This window comes from Acinonyx jubatus, chromosome C2 (assembly GCF_027475565.1).
Source record: "Acinonyx jubatus isolate Ajub_Pintada_27869175 chromosome C2, VMU_Ajub_asm_v1.0, whole genome shotgun sequence".
NCBI classification, from domain to species: Eukaryota; Metazoa; Chordata; class Mammalia; order Carnivora; family Felidae; genus Acinonyx; species Acinonyx jubatus.
In genome coordinates this window covers 112025971-112046100 of record NC_069384.1, presented here as the reverse complement: position 1 = coordinate 112046100, position 20130 = coordinate 112025971, and the positions used below count along the sequence as shown (strand labels likewise).

Here is a 20130-nt window from a genome sequence, read left to right as displayed (position 1 = left end):
AGATGGAGAGGGAGAGAGAGAGAATTTCAAGCAGGCTTCATGCCCATTGTGGAGCCCAACTTAGGGCTGGATCTCACAGTGAGATCATGATCTAAGCCAAAATCAAAAGTCAGACACTTAACCAACTGGGCCACCCAGGTGCTTCAGGAAGAATTGTTTACTTTTTAAAAAATAATAGTATATAGAATGCTGGAGATGGAAAAAAGGCAACTGTGAGGCCTTTCAATTCAATGAAAGAAATAGTTAGCTTTCCGAAGAAGGGTAGTTTCTTCCCAAGCTCATCTTCCATTAACTCTTCATCTTAGTGTTCTCCATTGTTTTGGCCCCATTTGTCTTTTCAGTGTTTAATAAGCAAGCTCACCTCTCACGGTTTTGTGCCACCTACCACATTCCAAAAACTCTCAAATCTAGACTTCTAGGCCAGAGATTACTCTACAGTTCTAGATACCTATTTCCAGCAACGTTCTTTCTATATTTCTCCACCAGAATCTATATCCCAGAGGTCTCAAAATTCAACAGTCCCAAGTGAAACTTAAATTTCTCTTCTTCTCACCTTTATTCTCAGGTTCCTCTTTTACTCACTCCCTGGCCCCTGCCCTCTAAAATCTAGCCATCTTCCTATGACACATTAACCATCTCCCTACTCCTAGTTGCTTCCAAGCTAAAAAAACTGCAGCCATCCGTGGCATTTTCTTTGTTATATAGGTGAATCTCTTTCTTTTATCATCCCTCTGATCTTTCATAGATCCTCTGTGCTTCAATTATAAAAACTGTTTCACTTTTTCCTTGCTTAATACCTATGACCAAGCATTTTGCAGTATCCTGATATTTCTTCTCCCCCCTCCTTAATGGCTTAGTTCTTTTATTTTTTTTTTTTTAAGATCCATGTTACCCCCACCTCACACACATACCAAAAAACCCCAGATGTGAAGGTTACACTAAGTTCCATAAAAACCTTTGAAACTAAATGACAGAGAAAGCCCAGTGGGAGTAACTAGCCTCAGGACACAGCAAATCCGAGGTGAGGCCAAGATGCAGCATGTGTGTGCTAATTCCATATCTAGTGATCTTCCCACTGGTGGACATCATCTAACTTCATAATCTTCCAACTAGTGTTCATTGAGCATTGGGCAGTGTGCAGAGGAGACATGAGAATTTATCATTTTTTATAAAAGTGTCATCTAGAAAGATAAATGTTACTGAGATTTGGCTACATAGGAAATTAGAGGCAAAGTTTGTTCAAGATTATGTTCTGTTGGCTCTAAAGGAATTTGGATTACCTCGATGTATGAATTAGATATTAGCCAGCAAGAAGATATGGCAAGTTTCGTTTCAGACTGAAAATGAGGAACGAGATTAAGGAATGTTTCCCAAATTGTTTGTTTTGAGTTTAGCTAAAATGAAGCATTAACCATGTCCATTAGATGGCAAGGACTACTTTTGGGAAAAGTCAATTTTGCCGTTAAACATGGGAAATAGCTTTGGAGGTGGTCTAGTACAGCTATCTTATGTTAGAACTGAAGAAAGAGGCCCCAGAGGTAAAGTAGTAAATGATATATTTAGGACTCAAATTCCAACTATACAATTTGTGAGTTCAGGCTTCTACAGCATTCTTTAGTAGATGGCTGACAGCCCATGGTAGGTTTTGTGTATAGCACATAGAGTTTTGTCTGGTGGGAGCTATTAGAACACAGTCTATGGTAGATACATGGTTAGAGCCATAAGGATAGTGTGGGACATGACTGACTATACTACTTCTAGAAAGGTTAGAAAACTAGCCTTTACAGAAAAGAAAATATTTGAGCTGACAGCCATAAAAGAATGGTAGAATTTCCACAGAAGTATTTAGAGAATGAGAAACAGTATGAGCAAAGTGTGAGAATAAACCACGGAGAGTCTCCAGGAGTTTTCGATATCCGCTTTAAAAGTTGAGCAGGCATTTGGAATGGGAGGGAATAATGTAAATGTTAGCATTAGAAATAGTAAGCTGGTTCTGATTTTTTGTTTGTTTGACCCATCTTTATGTCCTTGCTGAAGAATTCTGAATTACTTTTAGAAACGTTAGGTGTATTTAGCTATATAAAAAGATTGTTTTTATAATAGGTCCACTGCATGTTTGTTGGTCTCTGAAATGAAACACAAATATTGAGTGTTTTGGTTGGTTTTTTGTTGTTGTTGTTACTGTTTTTATTTCCCTTGACATTCTTTTCTATCATGTTCTTTCTCCAGTTTTGTTCATTTTCATACACTTGCACCATGAAAACTTCCTTAGGTATTGAAAGTGCTATTATTTGTTCATAGTCAAAGGGAAGGAATGCTATTGTTAACCTTTTAAAAAAAAATTTTTTTTTTCAACGTTTATTTATTTTGGGGACAGAGAGAGACAGAGCATGAACAGGGGAGGGGCAGAGAGAGAGGGAGACACAGAATCAGAAACAGGCTCCAGGCTCTGAGCCATCAGCCCAGAGCCTGACGCGGGGCTCAAACTCACGGACCGCGAGATCGTGACCTGGCTGAAGTCGGACGCTTAACCGACTGCGCCACCCAGGCGCCCCTATTGTTAACCTTTTAAAGGAGAATTGATTTTTACTACAAAATGGTTGCTAAACATATCCTTTTCCTAACACAGCTGAAGTAATTTGCACTCTTAGGTGTTTTTAATGTCCTCGTTCACATAACGAATTTTTTGTTTTTTCTGTCTTTTTCTGTTTAAATTTTCTATCTTTCTAGGAAGGATCATCCTTCAGATCACTGAAAAACAGATCTTTTGTTAAATTAAGGTTTACTTTAATCACCAATTCTGATGTTTTTAGAAGTTGGTCAAATATCAGCTTCTATCTTAGCAACTAAAAGAATGGCTTTAGAATATCTAGAATGAATATACAGGACTACATCTACTTTACTCCCTTTCAGTATAATCACATTATTTTTGTAAGGTATTCTGGGCTAGACATCAGTTGGCAACATTTGAAATCCTTTCCAATCTCTCTTTCCTTTTTTACTCCTACATGCCAATGTATATCTCAGTCTAGATAATTGTCAGTCATATACTGGCTTCCCAGTCTTCAGGAAGTAAATTAAAGTAACCAGGACTGTAGTGTCAGATTTTTAATTTGGGTTTAAGCCACTTCGCACTAATGGATTATGCTGTCATCAGATAACCTATTGCTGCTGTGTAAATAGTCCAATGAAATCTCTTTCAAGAGAACCTGCTGTAAATGTAAGCACTCCAACATTAGAGAAAATGCCACCCTCCTCCTACCCCTTTCTCACACCCTTTTTATTTCAGTCTGACTCAAAGGAAGAAAATAACTTTTTCATCCTGTCAAACCTTGCCTAATGTTAGTCTGATAAAAAATAACTAGCTAGTGCATAAGCTCATTTATCTTAAGTAGATATGATTTTACATTTAAGTATTTAACTTGAAATAATAGAATATTAAACTTTCTTAGTTTATTTGGAATATTTGGATTATAGTGGTAAAATTGCTGTGCATGTTTTACTTTTGTATTACTCTCCAGTTTTTCCAGACTAAATTTTTACATCTTCTATTTTAAGTGTTTTAAGAGAAAGAATTTTAGTTTGGTTAGTTTTTAAATTGTTTTGTTGGAGTGGCTTTACAAGAAAACGTTATCAGAATTTTTATGCTTAATACTAAAATAATTCCCCCAAGATATCCTTAGTTGGAAGTGTAAAGAGATCTGGAAAAAGAAGGTAAAGTTTACATTATTCTTATCTATGCCTTCTCTGGAATGTACTTTTAAAGTAACATTTTTATTATATAAAGTTATGTAGCCTATTATATCAAAAAAATGTTTATCACAGACTTATTTTTTTCTTACCAGAGTCACTTTGAACAGAAATAACTATACTAGGAGTTATAAACGTTATTTACATGATATTTTTAAGTGATTATAATTCATTGTAAGCCAAAGAAGTAAATTTTACAAATCACAAATATGACTTATGTTGATTGTTATTTTGAATGTTGAACATAGTACCTATCTTCTGGAATGAAGTGGTTCATAAGGAAAGTAGAGTTGTTGGCTCTCTTTCTGTCCTTTCTCCCTTTTCTGTTTCCTGTCTGCCATTTGTTCATGTCTTGAGTTCACGTTGTACAGGGTAATAACTCTTCTGTGAGTCACTTTCATTTTGGAATGTGTTGTTGTTTTGCTTTGTTTTGTTTTTGAGTACTCTCCAAAGTGCAATGAAAGTATCTTCTATCTCTGTCCCCCATCTGCCTGCCTTCCCAGACAGATAACCACTTTCTTTGTGTGTATGCACAAACTTCCAGTTTCTTTATGCACATACAAGCAAATACTACATCTATATCTATATCCCCCTCACACAACTGATCATATACATACATCTGCACCTTTACTTTTAAAGATCTCCAGGGTACGTTGTTCCCATCTGAGTACACAGAAAAGCATCTTTATGGGGTCTTTTTTATAGATCAGTAGTATTCAGTTGAATACTCTACCATGATGGCTATACCATGATCTTAATTCCCTGTTGTTAATTAGAAATCTTGCTGTTACAAACAGTGCGATAATGAGTAGCCTTGTAAATATATTATTTCCTATGTATGTAAAAATATCTATAGGATAAATTCCCACATGTAGGATGGGTGACTCAAAGAATAAATAGAGTGATAATGTGTGTGTGTGTCTGTGTGTGTGTGTGTGTGTGTGTGTGTGTGTGTGTGTGTATAAAATTGTGATATAAGCAAATTGCTCTCTATAAGGGCCAGTATATTACTTACATCACTATACGAGAAGACCCATTTCCTACCGTCTCACTTACAGTGTATTAAATTTTAATATGTTTGCCAGTCTGTTTAGAGAAATGGTATTATGTTATAAGTTTTAATTTGTATTTTTATTATGAATGACATCTTGAGTTTTTTTCATGTCTTTTAAACTGTGCCTGTGAAATCTACCCAGTTTTTCTAATTGGGATTCTATTCTAATCTTACAGGTTTGTAGAAGTACTTTATATTTTAGTGAAAGTATTGAAAGAGTTCTTTATTTTTCTATATTTTGAGGCATCTAGTTAGGCCTCTCCCACTCCAAAGTATTACAGAAGTTCTTCCTAAATAGGCTTTTTTAAAGACCGTATACAGATGGTATGGTTGACTGGACAAAGGGGGTCTGAGGTAGGAGAGAGACTTTGTATTAATTGCATACCTTTTTGAATTTTATGAATTTATTTTTTACCATGTGCATGTATCTTTTATTTTGAAATAAATATAGATTCCTAAGAGGCTGCCAAAAAACAAAAAAAAGGACAGAGAGGTCTCATGTACTCTTTCACCCAGTGGTATGTGTCCTGTCTCCTTGCCCTCCTCCTGCAATGGTAACATCTTGCATGAGTATAGCATCCAAAGCCCAGAAATTGACATTGGTACAATCCACAGCATGTATTCTTTTTTACTTTTTAAATATTCATTTCTGGCCAGGAGTTTGACCTTAAGTTAATTAGATGAATGTAAAATATGCTAAGGACATAATTGGTTTCTGTAGATGCTAAAAACAAATACCTTTATATAAATATTTAACTGAGTTTTTAACTGTTCTTTGATAAAAACTTTTGCACCATTGTAAGACTGGTTACTTGAGAAAATAATAACATTTAGTTTTGTGAGTAGTCATTTTACCTGCTTGTTTAGCATGAATAATAAATAGCTTTTATCATGCACAAAAATCACTTATTTTGTGTTATTAATAAAAATCTTCATCGGGCCTTTTGTGAACTTAATAATGAAATTAAATAGATTTTTGTTTTTATATTGATAGAGAACTTATGGTCAGTTAATTAGAATACATAAAATTTTTTAGTTCTTAGCTTAATTTACTGTTAACTTTGTCTGATAGTTTTATTCCTGACTGCAGAAGTTTGCATTTAGCCATAGAGTAAGTTTACATGAATTTTACTTATTTTGGCTTTTTCAGAAGGAGAATTGTTATTTGCTCTTAAGTGTTAAGCTGTAAATATTTTTAAATTCCTCCTATAGAAGAGTGATGAATTTTTTTTAACTTTCATAGCATACATTCATTAGATACATTTTTTGCAATCAGCAATTTGATAGTTTTCTTTCTAAAAAATACAGATATCTGTTTCTTAGAAAAGAGGTCAGATGTTACCCAGGTTAGAATTAATCCATTTTAGTAGTAATGATGATATTTTAGAGCTTATTGGCAGGGGAGGGGGGGTGAAGGTTGTAGATTATTTACTGGAAACAGTACATGATTCTTGAGGACTAGCCTCTAAGAAAGACTGTGGCTTCTACTTGGGAGTTTATGAAGAATCATTACCTTATTTGGGTAAGGGGGCTTGAACATGAGTATATCAGATTTGCCAACTCAATCAAAGAAGTTCTTATAAAATACTTGATTTTACAGTTTGGGGAATTCCTATAGTGGAGTTTTAATTGGGATTGTGACTCAACACAGAAAGTTAGAAGGGTCTTTTAGCAAAAGGTAATTTTTAAAATAATTTTCTGCATATAGATACATATGATCTTAAGACCTCTTCAGCTTTCTAACAGAGGAAAAGAGCATTTTAGTTCTTGGTAAATAGGTAAGCTATACTGGCTGTCTAAAGATCACTGAGTCTTTTCCAAGAAGTTACCTCCCTTGTTCTCAGAGCTCATCTTCTTTTAGGAATGTGCTAGATAAGATATAGTATTATGCACATAGTTTAATCTTTGGATCCATGCTTATGCTTTCACAAATGACATTTGGTACATAGTTAAAGCATTTATAATATACATAAGTCTGTTATTTCTTTTAGGTTAATAGGTAGTTGCTTATTCCTTTCACACCGTCGTACTGTCAAGGTAGAAAAAGCATGTGTTTTGACATTGTCTAGTTTCAGTTCTGTCTGTAGCATTGTATCTTTGAGTAAACTACTTGGCCTCAGTTTCCTGAACTGTAAAATGAGATTGTTTCTCAAGCTTGGCAGTAAGGACTCACTAAAGTTAATGTGTGCCTGCAAAAGTGGGCAGTCATTTAAGTGTTCTTTGTCTCTACCTTGTTGCTCTGTTATTTAGCATTTGTGCTGAAGGGAGAACAGAAAAAGAGCAAAGAAGTCAAGATGTAAGAGAAGAAATTTGCTCTGTTTTTATTTTAAACAAGTAGCCATGATGTCTCTGTCCACATTAGTAAAGACAAAGAAAAAAGTTGATTTCTCATAAAGAGTTTTTTAAAAAGTGAGATCCAGTTAGCCTAACCTTGCCTTCATGGATTTTAATTTTTAGAGAGGAGAGACTGGAGATGATTTGTACAGTCACTGAGCTGAGAGCGTGAGTGAGGCAGTTAGCCTTTTAATAAAGATGAAAATGTAGGGAACTTGCAAAGCCAGAGGTTCATATCTGGCCTCTTCTCAGTAAGGTTGCCAAGTAATCTGTGATAAGAGTAAGGAGGCCCGGGAAGAAAAGCTGTGGTGTGGGGAGCCAATTGGGATGAATTTAAAAATGAACAGCTTTGAACCGGGCTGTCTTGCTGTACCTTTGATACATTGAGTTTTATTTTTCCTGTGAATATAATTGTAATTTACTTAACCATTGAATTTAGGGGCTCCTGGCTGGCTCAGTCGGTAGTGCTTGTGACTCTTGATCTCACGGTTGTGAGTTTGAGCCCCATGTTGGGTGTGGGGATTACTTAAAAATGTATGAAATCTTAAAAAAAAAAAAAAACTAAATTCAAGCTCATTTGATTCTTTGGGGGGGGGGGGTGCTGTAGTTTTAGCGGAAAATCATCCTATATAGATATTTTTATTATTTATATGTCTATATGTCCATTTCCTCAATACCCACAAATTTTAATTCTTCTAGTAAATACTAATCATGATATGTTTTTATTATAAAAGAGTGACCCATAGCAAACAGAAAGTTTCTTTTTAAAAATTATCCCTTTCTATAGCACTTATAGTTTACCAGAATAGTTACAAAGTCTTGGTAACTTAAGTTCAGAAACTGGTTAACCATCAAGTTATAGTGTGGTGAATGCAATTATAAAAAAGAAAACAAGACATAATACTTTAACATTAGGTCAAGGAAGCAAATAAAGGAAAATTTTTCATTCTCCTTTTGTTGATCAGTTTCATTTTTTTAAGAATGTGAAGCCCAAACCACTATGTTGACTTTGAATATGGTAGAAAACAACTTGTGACCCTCATTGAAAACCCTCGTTGAAATAATAGTCTTAAACCATGTTCAGGGATTTTTAAATAGAATACCCTCCTATTTGATTGTTTAAGACTGCCATGTTGATATCCTTATTATAAATCAGTTTCTCAAATCTTTAGTTTCTATCAGTCATCTGGAGGAGTTGTTAAAATAGATTTCCTGGGTTCCACCTCAAGAGTATATAATTCAGTAGGTCTGGGGTAGACCCAAGTGTTTACATTTCTAACAAGTTCCCAGATGATGCTGATATTGCTGGTCCAGTGACCATACTTTGAGAATTACTGATTTATTCAAACTCAAAATATTTTAATGGCTTTCTGACATAAACCAGTAATTGTTTCAAATCTAATTGCTATCCTATTTACTCTTTCAGTATGCACTTGAGTTCCTATGTGCCAAGCACTGAGTTTACTTCTTCATACAGGTGAAAGATAAAGAACCTCTCTGAAGGAACTCAGTCTGATAGGAGCTAACAATGGCAGTATTATTTAACTCATTCAATCCTCACAGGAGTTTTATGAATTGAGGTATATAATTCTTATTTTAGATAAAAAACCTGAGTTCTAGAAAGGTTAAATAATTTCCCAGAATTCACACACTGAGTGTGTGGAGGAGCTGGAGTTCACTATTTTGCTTTCCTGGTTATGCAGTACAAAAAGTTTGTGAAGATTGGTGAACCATAAGAGAGATGGAGTAATTGGTTCTGCCTTAGGAAATCAGAAGGCATTACAGAAGAAGTGGCACTGGAGCATCTTAAGGAACAAGTAAAAGGTAGCCAGATGAATTGGAGGCATGAGCATTTGCAGCTCGGGGAGCAGTTCTGCAAAGCCATGGAAACCTGAGAGAACATATGTTTCACAGACTGTAAATAGTTATGTAAGACATAACACAATTGGCCAGCCAGATGGAGTGTGAGAAGAAAGGAGACCATAGAAGGCAGGGGTCAAAGTCATGAAGGGTAAGAAGTTTTGTATTCAGGTTAAGAAGTTTTAAAAATAGAATTAGGTTTTTTTTATTTTCTCTTACGACTTTCATCTTTGTAAACCATTGGTTCTCAAAGTATGGTTCTCAAAGTTATGTTCTGTCAGGTAGCAGAATCAGCATTGCCTGGAAACTTGTTAGAAATGCACATTCCTGGGCTCCACCCTACACCTTCTGAATCAGTAACTGAGGTGAAGCCCAGCAGTCTGTTTTAAGAAGTCCTCTGGATGACTGGTGTGTGCTAAAGTTTAAGAACCACTGCCATAGGTTATAGAATTCTTTAAAAACAGCCTTCAAACTAGATTGCTGTAGTGATAGTAATTGTGTCTGTGACTGATATAATTCTGGTTTAAGTACAATGCTTAACAAAATTGGGATATTAATACCTTTTAAGGGACACATATCTTCATATCCATTTATACTTTGCAGACTTATTCCTCCATTGCTGTAAAAGAGGTCTGAGTCAGGATTAGAGTTTATTATATCAGCAAAGAATAGGATGATAATTATTCCTTAGCCTAAGGGAATGGTTTGGAAACTTACTAATATTATTTTAATCATAAAAAAAAAGTAATAAACCCTTTTTAGGGGTTAGGGTTTATTTTTTGTTTTGTTTTGCTTGCTTGTTAATATGTAAAACTGGTGTTAAAGTTAGGATTGAAGGTGTTCTGTTTAAAACAGATGTGTTAAAAGGCTTGCATGTATTCACATCAAGAATTGACTAAAACTAATAGAGTTTTTCCTTGACATAGAAATAAAAAATATAGAAAGTACAATCTAGGATGGTCAGATAGACTGTAATCTAAATGCCTAGAAGTAATGCTAATGTCTTCTTTGCAAATTGTAGGCAATATTTGGTGACCATATCCAAGTGGTCTCTGAACTGAACTTTACACCGAAGCCTTATGGTTTATATAGTTGTTCTATCGTTTATAGTTACATATAGCCATACTTTGTTTTGCATAGCTCTACAAGCATTTAAAGCCTAACGTATAATTATTTATTAACAATCTATATATATCGTTTCTAGTTATTGGGTCTACAAAAGCCTGTTTCATCTTAGAAATAGCAGCAGCAAGAAGTGAAAGAGTATGCTATAATTAATGTGGTTAATGCTCAGATAAACAAGTTTAATGTTTTCATGTACTGATTCAGTTTCAAGGATTTAGAAGTAGGAAGTCCACTGAGGCATTGACAAGCACCCCTTCATTTTACAGATGAGGAAGGAGGTCCAGGGAAGTTAAATACTTGATTTTGCTGATGGTCACATAGGTAGTGAGTAGCAGAACCAGAATTATAACCATATCTACTTGGATTGCAATATAAAAGGCACCACTACATAAGACGGGATATTTCTGCGCCTCAGTCTGATAGAACATTGAGGGTCTACATCATCTAAAATAAAAGTGTTCAAATATATTAGCATCTAAATTTTCTTAGGGTATACTTTATGAAGAGTAATTTTGCAAAGTTTTATATCAAAATTGTTTAAAGATCTCTTTTTGTATTGTTAAAGTAGATTAAAGTGTCAGATTTGTCTTTACATGAAAATCTAATGACTGTTCTTCAAAATTTACAAAAATACCAAGAAAAAGATATAGATCTTCACTGTTCTTACTAGTTAAGAGGACAGTTACTGAATCTTCTGTGTAATTATCATACAAATGCTAAGGTTGACCTTGGGATATATTTACCAGCTAGATTACTTCAAATTATTTCCAGGAAAAACTGGTCTAAACCACATACGTTCGTAGGTGATTTTTACCAGCCAGTAACCTACAATCAAAGTATGTAGATTTGCCAGAATGTTGAGAACGCTGTTAACCAGCCCAAAGGCCCTTTAGAAGCCAGTTCTGAAAATTTTTAAGCCAGAATTAAAATCTCTAGAAGAAAAGTCATCATCTGAATTTTAATGCAGTAAGTGACTACTGGAATTTCCACATGAAAGTCAATTAGAATATATAGTTAGTAAATGAAGTTTAAAAGATGTGGAGAGTGTAGTGCTCATTCAAAATTTATCCTTTTAAAAGTTCACTGAGTTAACTCCTGAATAGGGAGTTACTTTAAAGTAGTGTATGTATGTCATAGGGAAATTAGAAATGTTGGAACTACAAAGGATTCCTAGAAGTCCTGTACTTACTGAGATCCTTCATTTTCAAAATGAGAGCTCTGAGTACTGAAATTTTGAGAATAGACTTTTAAGCTATTTTAAGTTATTTTTGGTTTTAAGTAAAACAAATGTTTTTAATTATTTTAAGAGTTGGAAAAGATGTTACATTTTTTAGAATAATTTAATGAAATATTCTAATTTTTTCCAGTGCATCTGGGGGAGGTGGTGTAGCCATTGACAACAAAATAGAACAAGCAATGGTAAGTAAAAGTTAATAGTGCTCTCATTTTATAGGTTGTTTGTTGTAGGAGGCAGTTGGTTTTTATCAATTCTGAAAAACACCTAAATTCTTTACATCAAGATGACCAAAGTATATTTTTTATATAATGACATTTAATTGAAACTGCTAAAAAAACATTGAGAATTTTTAGCCTAGAAATACCAGTGGAGTTACTATTTCTCCCATTTGAACATCTCCCATTTCATGCATTACCACTGATAAATCAGGGCCATTTTAAGGGGCATACATAATCAGAATGCATTATGTGCCTTCAAATATTCCAGCATCAAAAATAGTTTATTGACAAAAGAATATTAAAATTTCAGCTAGAAACCTTTGTCATCCATTTATAGATGCTGTTTTACTCATCTCTAATGAATAGACCTGTTCATGTTGAATCTGTTTCTGATTTCCGCTATTACTATCAATTTTTTTATTCCCTTAAAGATATTCTGCTCATATTGTATATAAAATATTTTGATTCAAGCTTATTAAAATTATAGACTATAAATAAGGACCATTAGTCACAAACTATTTTTCTTTAAGATTTTAGAGTTGGAAATCGTAGGCACCTTATCTCTTAAAGAAGTGCTAGAACTAGTTAAATATCACTTGAATATCCTTTGTTCTCTTGGTCTAACATCTAAGCATGTGATTTTGAACTTTTTTTTTTTTTTTTTAATTCTAAGCTTATAATTGACAATTTAAGGAGCCTAGTATTTTTGGAAATCACTCCAAAATTTGAAAAGAAATCCTGGGCTAGCTGCCTAGTTGGAAACTGGATTTTTTCCACTCTTATCTCCCTTAGGGCCAGTCAAGATACAGTAGAAACATTAAAAGCAAGAGCAAAAGAACTACTATAAAAATGCCTCATGTTTATAAGGCACCAGGTAGGCCAGAACCAAATAGCAACACCTTTCCCTTATATTCTTTGTGACATTACTAATTTTGTTTTTCACAGGATCTGGTGAAAAGCCATTTGATGTATGCAGTAAGAGAAGAAGTGGAAGTTCTAAAGGAACAAATAAAAGAATTAGTTGAAAGAAACTCTTTACTTGAACGAGAAAATGCACTGTTAAAATCTCTTTCAAACAATGATCAATTATCCCAACTCCCAGCCCAACAGGCCAATCCTGGTAGCACTTCTCAACAACAAGCAGTGATAGCACAGCCTCCACAGCCAACGCAACCTCCACAGCAGCCGAATGTCTCCTCAGCATAAAGCTTTCTTGCCTCATTAAGAAAAAAACTGAAAGCAATCTATCCTTGTGTGCCACTGGTATTCTTTCCACTTTATACGAAAGCAAGTAGCCATGCTTCGGTTGTGTGTTTGGCCTTTTCAGTATTAGACAATCATTCTACAGGAGCTTTTCCTCTCTTTGAGATGTCATGCAGCGCTGTTGATGTCCAGTTTTATGTCATCAGTACACAAGGAGAATAATAGGTGGGGTTTATTAAAGCAAGCCGAGTCTGCATTTTACCTGGTGCGCATGAGTGGGGTCTTTTCAGAGCTTTGGTGGCTCTCCCATGTTTCCTATTACCCGTGGATTTACCCTGAGCCTTCCTCGCACATTATAAATAACAGTTCATCTAAAGAGCCACTTTTCTTTCAATATCAGTAACATTTGCCTACGTAAGTTTTCATTTATTTGTGTTTTATTTATTACAGGGCTGCTATTTTCATAATGTACATGAACAATGTCACAGAACTTTTTTAATTTTTTTGAATAATTATAAGTATCAGTAAAGGATTTGAAAGACAGGATTGCATTTAATAGATAAAATGTTTAGGCAATAATTGAACAAAAGAATCCTGGCATATTTCTAACACTAATGGCAATTTACCTTCGGTATTTATTTTCAGTAGTAAAGACCCAGCTTGAATGTAAATTTTGTATAGTGTAAGTATGAAGAACATAGTGCAACTGTACAGGTAGTCACCAGTTATTGTGATATAATAAATAATTGGGCTATTTTGATGAAGAAAACTTTGTTCATTTGTTTCTACTTTCTAATAGAGAAATTGCCACGATTCCTCTGCTTTTTGACATTTCGTATGACTTTCTTTTTTCGGGTGGGAATAAAAAGCTGTGAAATTGTTCAACCTACTTTGTAACCAAAGAAGCAAAGCTGTGTAATGGAGTTTTTTTTTATAATGCACATTCTTTATGTATTTTTATTTAGTGTTTTCTCGGTCACAATTTTCTTTGCTGTCTAGCATGATCTGCATGACCTATAATCTTTGAACCACTTTCGTACCTCATGTTTTTATCCAGCACTCTTATTGTAATATGTACTAGTCTGTGAACAATGTCAAATAAAAGAACGAACAGGTAGTATGGTGGAGCTGAGCTAGTGTCCCATACACTAGTTGTAAAAAAAAAAAAAAAAAAAAAAAATGAAGTGAGCCATCTTTTGTTCATTTAAAATGGTGTTTTGAATTTCGTATGCAGAAAACGTTTTGTTACATTGCAGATTTTAATGTATTTAATAAATGCAACATGCAGATTAAGTGCAGTGTATACTGAGTATTTAAATTAAAATGTACATTTCATAAATACAGTTTCAAGAGAAAGCATCATTTTGTGTATACTAACACATTAAGTGTATGTCAGAAATTGATGTATAAATATATATTTTAACACATTTTCTGAAATTAAACTGCAGTTTTGTTGAAATATTTGGCTCTATATGTGTTCAAAATTTAATTTGATTAGATTTGTATTTTCACAGTTCAAGATATTCCTTAAATGAAAACCTGTGTTCTTAATGATTTAATGATAGTTCTTAAATTTTCAAAGTAAAATAATTTAAAGAATGCAAGAATGGTGAGCAATATTTGTACTCAAGATTCATATTATGTCAGTGACCTTTAAGTAAGAAATCCTTGTCTACCAAAACTTTTACTTGAATTCAGAAAGGTGCCTGTAGAAAACTTAACATGCTGTGTGTCTATAGCCAGCTAGCTAATCAGGAGTTAATGGGAACCAATAGTTAGCTCTCTGCGTTGTTAAAAGAGGATAAATAACTGTTCTTTGTCTATTTAAAATTAAAACTTCATCAGATTTAGCCACAAAGGAAATGCATAAAATTGGGGTGTATGTAGAATTACCAAATATTTTATGTTCTAGTTGTGCTGGAGGATACATTGTTGAATATAAACAAAATTTTAATGTTCATGAATAATATGGGAAAAAACTAAGGAACTAAGGACATAAGCTTGAGAAGTAATCCTGTAGGTGTGGAACAAGATTCTAAGTAGAGTCACCACCAGTGCGTTAGGAAATGAAACTTCCGTGTTGGAATGTCAATCACAAGGCTCACCAGGTGTGCTCCTCAAGTCCAAAAAAAGTGTGATATTTAAAACTGGCAGAGAAAAACTAGTATTAGAAAAGGCTGAGATTTTTGTGAAAATACAAATTTTGGTTCTTGGGATAGAAAAACACTTCATAAAATAATAGTCACAAAGGAAATGATTGATAATGTTAATTTAAAATGGTAATTAAAAGCAATTATTACTATTTTTGCATTAAAAAAAAAAAACCACCACAGTAGAAAATATGGGTAGTTCACAGAAGAAATAAATGGCAGTTTCTAAAGTTTCAGCCTCTAGTAACCTAAGAAATGCAAATTAATATTTAATGAATTGTTATTTGTCTTTTAAATAGCAGGACCTAATGTAGAAAGGCAAACTTTCCTGTGTACTTCTAGAAAGTAATTTGACAATATGTATCAAGAGCCTTAAATATTAATAAACTTTTCAGTTTAATGACATAAGATAACTCATGGTGCGGTGTTCAAAAGATGCAAAATTACAATAGTGCTCGTCCTTTGCTCTCCCATCCTTCTCCTTCCCATTGGGTCCCCCTTCCCCTTACATAACCCCCAAAACAGCTGTGAAAGGAAACCTTTACATCCAAACCTACTCTCTTGAGGCACGGCCTCACCCCGAAGTCAGGGACAGACTTAAAGGTGGGAAAGCTAACTGTTTTTTAGAATAGAATACACTGTATTTGAGAACAACATCGAGACATTACCCCAAGTGATCGGTTTGTTTAGATCTTAAGTAAATTTCAGTTTGACCTCAGATTTAAGGTCTCTTAGTCCACATAATTGGAATATTTTTTGGGATGCAAATATGGGGGGCACAGTCTTACAGGAATGCCATCTGTAATTTTCTCTTGTAGACCAAAGTGCCACACAAGTTTTCTGTTGGTTTACCTTAACCAACCAGAAAATCCTAGGTGAAGAATTCGTTTCTGATAATGGCAATATGTCTGCAATACAAACCGAACTTTCCCCAAAGAGAACTTATTTTAGGTAGTTAACAGTGTGATTTTACAGCTTGCTACACCCCCTCCCCAAAAAAGGCTTATGAGGCATTAAACATGCAGTTACTTTAACTCATAGTTGTATGTTCAAAATAGCTGGATATTTCAATTCTATTATAAATGTTCTGGGATAAGTAGAAGTATTAAGGTGGAATGCTTTGCCATCAAGTCCCCAGAGATAGGTAATCACAACTGTCTTTATCCACAAAGAATTATCACAGCTCAGAGATGATGTTTCTCCAAATTCAAACTGGTCACTCCTAGACCTTTTAAAAAAGATCTGGGGGAAGTCCTTAAGATTAGAGTAACTAAAATACCTGTTCTTAGATGGAAATTCACCTCTGTAGAACTAGAAATAAAATAACAGCTAATTTGGGGGGGAAATTTTTCAGATGATCTGAAGTCTAATTTTTTTAAAGGAGGCTCAGTGCAGGCACCTTGTGACTTGACTCAATTCTCTTCAATACTTGTAAAAGGACAAAGCCCAGGTCTAAAGATTCACAGTTTGAGGACTTAGACAAACCAACATGTACAATGCAATAGTGAAAACATTCAAAGATGGATTTGTCAGGGGAGGTTCCCTCACAGAGATGACACCTGATAAGGAAACAGTGCTCCGAAGTTTAAAGGAGAGCACAAACAAAACTCCTTGAATTGCCACAGAATTGTTTCCCAGGAGACAGACTCAGGCAAAGTCTGACTCACCATAGTAAGTTGGCAGCTAGAACAAAAATAACTTCCCGAATGATTTTAGGCAGTGGGATTGTGACCAGATAAGCAGTTTAGAAAAATTAATCATTCTAGTTACCAATGGGAGGTGAATTGGTGGGCTGAAACTGGAAGTGGAGAAGTAATTTAGGAGGTACAATAATCCAGAAATGAATAGGCAAAATTACAAAATGATAAATAGGCAGGTTAGTGATGCTCATGAGGAAGTTTGTCTTGGGTCTTTCTATACCATTATCCCCTCTACAATGAACATTCCATTCCCAACATCCGGTGTCTGTTCTTTCTGCTTCCAAAGAAAGATCAGAGAACCCTATGTCTTAGAATGTTTTAGTCAAACTCTTCCTTCCAACAGCCATAATACTTCAGTGAAATGAAAGTCTTTGTTTAAAGGAATTTCAAGAATTTAGCAAAAGGGTAGGGGGAATGGAAGACCCCTGGCTTCACATTTATGCCTCTGTAAATTCAGCCCTCTAGGTAAACCAAATTTAGTTCCTTTATGGTGACTAGAATTAGAGTGTCCCAGAGCATGAGTCCAAATCCTGTCCCTCAAGGCTATCCTTCCCCAAGAAGGATAATGTGAGTTTTGGCCCCATTGCAGATACTGAAACCCAAGTCAAAATAGGTTTTGTTGGCTTCACCTTTTCATTCTTTGACACAGTTCAATTCAGAAGGCTTCTTTCTTCCCTGTAAGTCCCCTGCCTAAGCAAAATAATCTCTTCTCCCACCCCTTCCTGCCTCAAGCCTAGTAACCCATGTTTCTATTTTCTAGCAATACTAACCTAATGGCTTATTATTTAGTGACATATATTTGCACCCTTTCAACATTCTAGGATGCAACTCTGTTACATGTACTTCTATGCCAAGTCACAGAATTTCTATAGCGAGATCTGTTCTTTGAATGTATGTATTCCTTTGTCAGTGGAGAATATCACTGTACAAGTGCTATTTAATGATTTCCTTAGTGGGCTACAGTTGGTATGGCATGCTATGTTCACAGATGAAAAATGGTAAGTGAGGCACATACACAAAGCAAGCTACAGATCATAGACATTTTTTTTTTTTTTAACAATCATCATAAATAAAAGTAAGACAGCCTTTCGGGATTGGTAATGGTAAAGTAAAAAGTTGGTATTTTGCACTGATACAGTCTACTTGGTCATAAAATTTGTTCAACATAATGAGTTAGCTTTATTATTTTTTTCTTCTCCTTACCAGGAAAACTGATAGATTAGGCAGTTTTGAGAATTCTTCCATGATGTGTTGTCATAGATTGAGCTATAAAACAGCGTCTAACTTTATGGACTAAGACATTGCCCACAGAAGCCAAAGTTATCCCTTTGAAAGAAGGAAGAAAGAGGTGTGGTAACTTAGATCATAAAAATAACTGAATTTTAAAACAAGGCAAATGCCACACTTCTACTGGCCCATATAAAAAGTTTTTACCTTTTCATTTTTCTATATAACAACTGTAAAGTAGTCTTGCCTACTGCAATCCAACTGTTTTCCAGATCACAGTTCTTATCCTCATTTCACAGGCAAGCAACGCATCTAGAGATAGGTCATACCTGAGGAAGTCCATGGACAACAAGGGAATATTTTCCCCACACTTGGCGTGAAATAATTTATCAGGTCAGTGTCTTATTCCAGTATTTCTACTAAAATAGATAACATATAATTTAATCAGACAGAAAAAAGGACTATGTGTAACTTTGTCAATCCCCTAAAGGTTTTGGTTTTGAGAAGTTTGGGTTTTATTTTTTGTTTTATAGAAACACCGTTGGAATGCACTTTAGTTCTATTTCAATTCAGGTGCTGCACCCTGTAATAGATGTTTGGAGATAGATAAATGGGACATGATTTGTGCACTCCAGGAGCTATGGTCCATGTAGAAGTAAAAACTAAAGTGCCATTGTTTATTCAAAGTGTATGTCATAGTTTGTGCACGTCATATTATCTGTTGAATGAAAGGTTCATGTAAATCAACAGTAATATTGCCCTGCCACATGACATTGCCAGGAAGCAACTTTACATCACCAAAAAGCTTTAACATCAAACAGTACTTTTAGAAAGAGGGGACTTGGTGAAAAGCCTCCTATCTCTATAATTGAGCCTGTGAGGTGTCCCCTAAAAAAAAAGGAACTAATCTGAGAGAGAAGTTTACACATTTTTTAATACTCTTAAGTTTGTAGATAATGGAACTGATTTAAATCAAACTTAACTAGAATAGAATTTGTGTGTCAATGAGTTATATTATCTATTGTCTTATAAGCAACACACTCATTATCTTGGTTGACAAAACCAGCTACCATTCAGTGAACCAAGTTAAGAATAACTCAGGTGCCTGATGCCAAAAATAAATCTGATAGAGCTGGAATCCAGAAACAACTATGTATTGAGTAAATGATAAAAGTAACATTTCAAATTAGTAGGAAAAGAATGGATTATTCAACAAATAATACTGAGACAACATAACCATTTGGGGAGAGAAAATAGATCTCTAGCTCACAAAAATTAATTCCAGCTAGACAAGCTAGACAAGTCTATTGCTTTTTGGTCACATATCCCTTGTAGAAATCTCCCTGTGAAAATTCAGATAAGCAAAAAGTTTTCTAAGATTATGAAGAGATGCCCAAACTCAGCAAAATAAGGGAAATGCACAATAAAAAGAAGCTATCTCAAATCTAGTTGGCAAATATTTTAAAATCTCTATAAATTACAAGCCTGCAAGAGTGTGGGAAAACAGATAAATTGGCACAGCTACCTTTAAAGGCAGTCGACTGGTATCCATTAAAATGTAAAATTCACATGCCCTGTCGCTCAACATTTCCAGTTTATAATGAAACACACTCCCATTCTGTGTTCACAGGGTGGCCTGTACAAAGATGTCACTTGTAACTTTGTAATAGAATAAAATTGGAAAAAACAAAATACCCATCAAGAGGCTGGAACAGTATAAAATACTGGGCATCAATAAAAAAAAAAAAAGCAAGATTCATACACCTACTGACATGGAAAGATCTCTTAGATACAATACATTTTTTTCAAAGTTTGGGGAAAAAACGGTTAACACATGCAATACATATGATACCATTGATTTTAAAACACATACCACATATATTCACACACACAAATACTGTATAGTGTACTTCCTAAGTACCTATTTGTATATTATAAAAATGTATAGAGAAGGTCTGGAAGGATACTAACCAAACTGTTAATAGTAGTTTGGTGGAGTGCATTAGCTTTAACTGTAATATTCAATGTTTTTGAGTATGCATTCATGTATTGTTTGTGTAATGACAAATTAATAAATTAGAAATAAAATTAAATAGAAAGTGTTTCCTTCTTGTCTCTTCTGCTAACGTCCTCCCTGGTGCCCTGGGTCTCACCGTTTTCAGCCTTCTCCCCTCCCCCTTTCCCTCTCTATTTTTCTTCTCCTTCACCCTCTCCTCGGACTTGATCACATCAGCCAGTGTTTATACAGGCTTAATGTGTAAATAAATGATAA

The 20130-nt window shown here is 34.6% G+C and overlaps 1 protein-coding gene across 3 annotated transcripts in view; it reads left to right on the top strand.

Annotated features, from left to right (window-relative positions):
- TSC22D2 (TSC22 domain family member 2) overlaps positions 1-15344 on the top strand; it is a 49268-nt gene extending 33924 nt beyond the window's left edge. For 2 of the 3 annotated variants that reach the window (XM_027061606.2, XM_027061607.2), the window contains 2 exons: positions 11491-11542; positions 12524-15344. In XM_027061606.2, the coding sequence (XP_026917407.1) occupies positions 11491-11542; positions 12524-12784 (313 nt within the window). In that variant the 3' untranslated portion in view covers positions 12785-15344. The remainder of the gene's footprint in view (positions 1-11490; positions 11543-12523) is intronic. The other variant, XR_003420886.2, reaches the window with a different exon arrangement.
- Positions 15345-20130: the final 4786 nt, after the last annotated feature.